Source organism: Thamnophis elegans, chromosome 2 (genome assembly GCF_009769535.1).
Source record: "Thamnophis elegans isolate rThaEle1 chromosome 2, rThaEle1.pri, whole genome shotgun sequence".
Lineage (NCBI taxonomy): Eukaryota > Metazoa > Chordata > Lepidosauria > Squamata > Colubridae > Thamnophis > Thamnophis elegans.
Genome location: NC_045542.1, coordinates 19703673 through 19711141, shown reverse-complemented (window position 1 = coordinate 19711141; position 7469 = coordinate 19703673). Strand labels below are relative to the sequence as shown.

At 42.4% G+C, this 7469-nt stretch overlaps 1 protein-coding gene across 2 annotated transcripts; it reads right to left on the bottom strand.

Annotated features, from left to right (window-relative positions):
- Positions 1-15: 15 nt before the first annotated feature.
- On the bottom strand, positions 16-5743 carry LOC116504675 (zinc finger protein 436-like). Of its 2 annotated transcripts, none has more exons than XM_032211843.1 (3): positions 5053-5743; positions 2896-3003; positions 16-2333 (listed from the first exon to the last, which is right to left on the bottom strand). In XM_032211843.1, the coding sequence occupies exons 2-3, from the start codon at positions 2969-2971 to the stop codon at positions 1507-1509; spliced, it is 903 nt and encodes a 300-aa protein (XP_032067734.1). In that variant the 5' UTR covers positions 2972-3003; positions 5053-5743; the 3' UTR covers positions 16-1506. The 2 variants fall into 2 exon arrangements, with proteins under 2 accessions (XP_032067734.1, XP_032067735.1); XM_032211844.1 differs by lacking the exon at positions 5053-5743 and adding an exon at positions 3960-4100.
- Positions 5744-7469: the final 1726 nt, after the last annotated feature.

Here is a 7469-nt window from a genome sequence, read left to right as displayed (position 1 = left end):
TTTTGATATTTCCTCATTTCAAAAGGGAAATCATAGCTCTGTTTTGCAATTTTCCTCTGAATTTGAGCAATACAGGTTCTTAAGTCTGCAAAAAAAAATGTTCAAGGGTGATAAGCAGGGAAAATGGTTGCTGTTTTCTTAGAACACTCATTCTAAAAATAGCGATAGCACTTAAGACTTATATCCCGCTTCACAGTGCTTTACAGCCTTCTCTAAGTGGTTTACAGAGTCAACATATTGCCCCTGACAATCTGGGTCCTCATTTTTACCCACCTCAGAAGGGTGGAATGCTGAGTGAATCTTGAACCAGTAAGAGTCAAACTGCTGAATTGTTGGCAATTGGCAGTCAGCAGAATTAGGCTGCAATATTGCATTCTGACTACTGCGCAACCACGGCTTTCTCTTAACTTTATAAATTCACACTACCGCTCTTTTAACTTTATAAACTCAGAGCTACAGGTAAGAACCTTTTATTTAATATCTTAATACTGACAATTTCCATCAAAGCTTAAATATATATTCTAGTATTGCAAGTCAATACTTTTGAAATTGTCAGCAATTTATCTCGTTATAGTTTCCTCTCACTAATTTTTGATAGTTAGACTGGATCTTTTGCTCAATATCGAACTGCCAAGCTCTGGAGACATGATCTCCTGAGAGAAACAAAAAGACAAAGACATATTAAGCTTTAGGTTGGTTTAAGTCACTTGAAACTTGGAAAGTATTAGGAACCATTCCTGCTCTCAAGAAAAGTTCTTTTAAAAAGCCCAAATATTTTGTAGTGCATATCTGTTTGATATTTCTACTTAATACAGTAGTCCCCACAATCATAATTTAGGTATTCTTCTGCTGTGTGCCTCCACCTTTTCAGCAATGTAGATCTATTGTCTATTCAATGTTTGGTCCATCTTCCATTACTGACAAGATCTACTGAAAAGATCATCATAAGGAAACTAAGAGTGAAAGCAACTGAGAAAACACTTTATTGCACAAAATGGGTTTCAATCCTCTGATTCCTCCACTCTTCAGTGCCCTCATCCCCCCCCCTTCACATATCTTTCCAAACAAAAATAACTCAAAGGTACTTCCTTGTTCATTTTTACTCTTTGAAGTCTCAATAAATCTTAGATTGAATGAAAATCAGGTTTCTTCTCCCGCCTTCTCAAAAATTCTTATGGCTTCTAACTAAAAACTTTATTTACAGTAACAGCCTACTAGTTCTCAGATGTGAGAACTATTTTTTCATCTTGCCTCAGAAGGCAGATTAAGATCTGGACACAATTTTTCTTCCAACAAATGACCAGAGTCCTGAGCTCCAAGATGAATTTCCTGCCTCCTCCCCTTCTTGCTACTCCCTTGTTGGATACACTGGCTCACATGGGGCCTTTGATCTAGGCAAGCGAGATCCAGGATGCGGAGTAACACTGGACTCCAAATTATCCTCAGTCTCCAGGCTACTAACCTGAACATCACTCAGAATTCACATCCCACCAGAGGGAGAAACCCTCAACGCACAAATATTGGTTTGTGCACTCGCTTGTGGCGGATAAGGGTAGTGCTCTTGGTGAAACATTCCCCACATTCCACACAGATGAAGGGCTCTGACGGGGTGGCCCCGTGATGGGCAACGCGATGGCGTTCCACTTCTGAAGGAGCCCGGAAGCGTTGTCCACATTCTGGACATGGGTGGCCAATGGGGGAGTCAGTGTCATGGCGCAAACGCTGGTGCTTTATCAGGCCAGCACTGTGTGCAAAGCCTCGGCCACATTCGGGGCAACGGAACGGTCGGGCCCCCGTATGTGTTCGGCGGTGCTTGGCCAGGTTCTTGCTTTGCGTGAAACTGCGACCACAGTCCGCACAGGTGTAAGGCCGCTCTCCCGTGTGGATACGCTGGTGCTGGATCAGGTTGGAACTCCAGCTGAAGCTCTTGCCACAGTCACGGCAGACGTAAGGCTTCTCGCCAGTGTGGGTGCGCCGGTGCTGCACAAGGTGCGAGTTCTGCGAGAAGCTCTTCCCGCAGTCAGTGCAAGTGCTGGGACGCTCACCAGTGTGTGTGCGCTGATGCCGTAGCAGTTTTGACCAATGGCTGAAACTCTTGCCACACTCGTTGCAAATAAAGGGGCGCTGCTTGCTGGATCGGGAGACCACACTGGTTGCTACAGCCATATCGCCCTCACCGTAGTTGCCGGAGACTAACAGATTCCCCTGCCGTTCTAAAGGAGAGGCTTCCTGTTGTGAACTTATCCTCCAGGTGGGTGGTCTGTTCTGTATTGTGGACTGGATGGCCTCATGCTTCAAGTCATCTTCACTCTTGCGCACCATGCCTCTGTCAGCTTTTGGGAGGGAGAAGGATTTTGTTCAGAAAGAGACCTGGGTTTTAGAAAAAAAAGAACTCCCTGCCTCTCCTGCACAGGAGTTAGGAGTGGGGAATCTCTGGTCCTTGAGATACTACTCGATAATCACTTCCATCTCATCTACCCATGGTCCACACTGCCTGGAGTTGACTGAAAGAGCAACAAGACCTGGACAACTAAAGGATCCCTATATCTGCTATATACACCACTTTAAAAATATTTTTAAAATCACCTTTAAAAGATCAGGACAAAAACATATTATATGGAATTTTGATTCCATGAATTTAAAGCTAATAAACTTCACAAAAAGGCTAAAATTATTTGGCTGGAATAACAGAAACTAGCAAGACTAATAGGGCTATCCCTCCTTTTCCTCCTCACAGTTCAGTGAATTTAGGGGGCATCTGCTTAAGCTGTTTCTCAAAGTTATTTAGATGTTATGGACTTAAAAAACATGTTTCAGCCCCCCTACTGCCTTGGCAATAGAATTTGAGTATCTTGGATCATGTCTCTTACTCTGTACAATGCCCCAGTTTCTCACCTATGTAGACTCTCCTTATGGTCCCACCGTTATCTGAGCCATGGATCTCTGCACTGCCAGGATCTTCATGTGCCATCTCAAAATGAGGATTTTCAAGTCAGAATGTATCTGAGAAAGAGAGGATGAGAGGGGAGAGGGAGAGGGGAGAGAATTAGCCACAATCACTTCCTTCCTCTCCTATTGGGTAAAAGCTAGTCACTATTGATCAAATCCATTATATATATTTTGCCTCATTTCTGGGGTTCAAATCCAGTCTGGCAATGTACTTGTCCAAGCCAAAATACATCCTTGTATTTTGTCCAAGCCAAAATACACCCAATGTACTTGTCCAAGTCAAAATACCTCCTTGACATACTGTATAAAGAATAGCTATTCTAGCATTTTAAACTTGATCTCCTTGATAACAAAGGAGATTTACACCATAGATGGACTAGTCACCAGTTAGCTCCTGAATTATAATTGACTTGTCCCTTTTATGCCATGGCAAATATGGGGACCAATTTAGCTTAATCTTATAGGCAACCCTGTCATTGATTGGAAAATCCAGGACCAATATGTTCAAAACAAATGCATGCTCTCATCAGCATCCTGCCATTACCTTGGCATCCCAAGGACTAGGGATATCACAAGTATTAGCTATCACTTCTCCAATTATAAGTATTATTTTTATTGTCATTGTACTTAAATACAAACAAATTGGTTATTTCAATTCAGGGATACTTGATCATATGAAGCCACCAACCTTTCCCCACTACCCAGAGCAATATATTCTGTTCTGTTATTCTGTCTCTTTTTATGATCTAACCCACAGAGGCTGTGGCTTCCAAAATAATTAATTCAGCAAGAATGAGGAGTGTTCTCATTTTAACTCCCATGTATGCATAGTTGAGTTTTTGTTGTAAAACTATCTTAGCTTCTCTACACACAACTGGTTACGTGCAAACACAGCCAGTTTCAACAGCTTCTTTCAGCATGCTAACAAGCGAGAAAAAATATATTTATTTCCAAAAGATTGTGATTTCCCCAATGTTTACATGATTAACAATAACAAGACAAACATTGACCTGGTATAGTAAGCAATCTGGCTTCCACCTCTGCAGAAGTGCTTCTAAACCTCAGCTAGGGAATTCTGGGAGTTGAAGTCCACCTGTCTTAAAATTGCTGAGATGGAGAATCACTGCTCCACAGTATCTCTGAACTGAGAAAACATTTATTTCTCATTTATTTTTTTATCCATGGTAAAAGGCACAGAAGCTGTGCTAAAAAAGGATGAGGTGAGAGACAATGAACAAAATCTGGGTTCTCCTGGAAATCTTTTTATTTTTAAGCTGTCAAAGAACACTCCCATCAAGTTCGCTGTTGCAATAAGCTTTGGTTTGCTTAATTAAAATTGATAACCAAGCCAAAGTTAGCTGGATTTACACAAGTGTTTATACCATAAAATGTAATTTTGTAATCACAATAGCTGTGTTTGCACAGGACTTAAAAACTAAATTTCATTATAGCTCAGGATACTTAGCCCTTTTCTCTGTCGGTTTCATATCTTTCAATCTCCATCCCCGCTCCCAGACTTCCTTCTCCTGGTACGCTGCTCAAAGATTGCCCTGGAGGCTAAGGATTCATTCTCGCCTTCCTTACTCTAACCTTGCAACCCCTAACTTGGTGGAAGATGGGCTCTGGGGCTGCGCTCCTCAACCGCAACTTTCAAATGACAGCTTTCTCTGTTAACTCGGGGTGGCCATCTTGCGAGCAAAGCCTCGTCGTTTGGGGCAGCGAAGCTACAAGCCCGCCGGGTAGTGCAGGGGTTGAAACGGTCGGAGCGTTGCCTAAACCGAGTGTCAAGCGTGGGCTTCATCGTTGGGAAAACCATCACAGTTTTCACCCAGGTTGAGGGGAGAAAAGGAGAGGGGTGGGTGGGTGGGTAGAATAAGGAAACTCTTCGTTCCAAGCTTGGCAGCAAGAAACGACCTGATCCCAACAAATAAGGCTGTCTTTTGCTACAAGACCGGGGTCCTGCCCTCGATCGGGCACTTACCGGGGAGCAAAGGAGGAGGTCATTGCAAAATATGCAACCTTGCTCCAAATGTTTTCCTACATTTGGATGCACCCAACCCCTTACTTATCCCACCCGCGCGGATTCCCCCAATCAAAACTCACTTTTGCCCGGGAGGAAGGAACCCCAGTCACGTCCCCGGGGCGCATAAGCACCGCGGGAAGAATCCAAGCCACCGCAAACGACTCCACTAAAGCCCAACTCTCGGCTCTTGGGGGCTGCTGGAAACAGGAAGGTTCCCCGATTAATTTAACCCCCTATTCCTCCTCCTCCTCCTCTCCGTTGTATTTCCTGGTGATCGCTAGGAGCAGAGAGGAACTAGGAGCTCTATGGTTGAAAGGGTGTGCGTGTGGCTTGCACACTCTTTAAAAACGGGGGTGTAAACGAGGAGGTGGTCCAGTTCCCGGAGCTCCAGTTAATGATTTTTTTTAGGGAGGAGGTCAAGAAAGGGTTGGGTGACTTTCCGCTCTTCTCAGGCTGGATGCACATTGCAAGGCTGCCTGCGTGCATCCAAATTAGATTTGGAAGAGGATTATCTCAAGATTCCCGGATTGCAAATACGTAGCAAGGTTTGGGGGCGTTGGTAGCAAAATCGTTACCGAGAAAACGAGGGGTGCAGGCTGCACGAATCGTTCGTTCGGCGGAGAATCCCTGCGGATGAAACTGTTTTTTATGGGTGCATCGCTGGGGCTGAACGGCGGGGAATATGGCTCTAAATATGGCTCTTTCTATCACCCATCTCCTCCCATTTATGACTGCGTGACTGTAACTTTGTTGCTTGTATCCTTACGATTTATATTGATATTGATTGTTTCCTGATTGCTTATTTGTACCCTATGACTATCATTAAGTGTTGTACCTTATGATTCTGGACGAATGTATCTTTATGTGCACTGAGAGCATATCCACCAAAGACAAATTCCTTGTGTATCCAATAACACTTGGCCAATAAAGAATTCTATGTCTATGTCTTCTCTGAATGCAACGGTGGTGTAAATAGAAAGCAAAAAAGAAAGTCCAAAGATAAACTAGCTTGTTGCACTTGCGTTTTTGTCTCGTGTGTTATTCGGGCCTTGCTAACTCGATTTACCGTTTCATATAACTTTCTGCAAGCTGTGTCCTTCCAGATCAACCCTAGATTAAGCATTAACCTAAATAAAGCATCTGCTTAGGGAACCAATGGAAATGAGGCATTATTGTGCTCCGCTTTTTCCCCTATCATGCTCTTAACTCTTGACTTTAGTTTTCAGTCTTTTTTTAGGTTTGCATTTTCTGCCATACTGTAACAATCTTAACTAGCAATGCTTTAAAAGTGTTGAAATTTTGCCGTTTTTATTCTAGTTGTTAAATAATTTGGTTATATTGCTTATTGCTATTTAATGTTAAATGTTTTTTTAAAAATTATATTTAATAAATTGTAGTTCAGGAGTTCAGCCTGGAAGAAAACTGAGTTTTTAATCTCTTTATTTCACCTTTGGCATTTACTGAAACTTCGTGTTTTGTCATTCAGAATTGGAAGGGCCAAGGGCTCTGTGGTTGAACTGTGTTTAGGGCATCAACTGACCTTAATCTGGCTGTGTTCCAGAATTGTAGAATTCCATTCCTGCACTTGCCCAGCTAGTCTGAGCACTGGAGTAGAAATGTGACACAATTTCCCAAAGCAGTGGAAAATTTGGACGTTCAATGCTTTGCATACATTACAGGTGCAGTAGTCCTTCACTTACGACCACAGTTGAGCCCAACATTTCCTTGCTAAGTGAGACAGTTGTTAAGTGAATTTTGCCTCTTTTTATGACATTTATTGCCATAGTTGTTACTGCAGTGAATCACTGCAGTTAACCTAGTAACATACAGGTAGCCCTTGATTTACAACAGTTAATGACCATTTGAAGTTACAACCACACTGAAAAAACTGCCTTGTGACCATTTTTCACATTTATGACCTTTGCATCATCTCCATGGGTCACATGATTTACATTTGCATGCCTGACAACTGACTCACATTTATGACGGTTGCCGTGTCCCCGGGGGCATTCAATCACCTTTTGCAACCTTCTGACAAGCAAAGTCAATGGGGAAACTAGGTTCCGTTAACAACCGGGTTACTAATTTAACAACTGCAGTGATTCACTTAACAACTGTGGCAAGAAAAGTCGTAAAATGGGACAAAACTCACTTTATAAATTTCTTACTCAGCAACATAATTTTTGGGTTTAATTGTAGTCGTAAGTTGAGGACCACCTGTTTATTAAATAAATGTAGTTTCCCCATTGACTTTGCTTGTCAGAAGTTTGCAAAAGGTGATCACATGACCCCAGCACATGGCAAACATTATAAATGCATAGATTCCCTTCTGATCTTTAATTAAGGGTTGATAGATTTCTAATTTATTTTGTTTTTTACAGGAATTCTGTAACCAACAAACATCTGCTTTCTCTCTCCATGTTCTAAATCAGTGTTTCTCAACCTTGGCAACTTGAAGATGTCCGGACTTCAACTCCCAGAATTCCCCAGCCAGCGA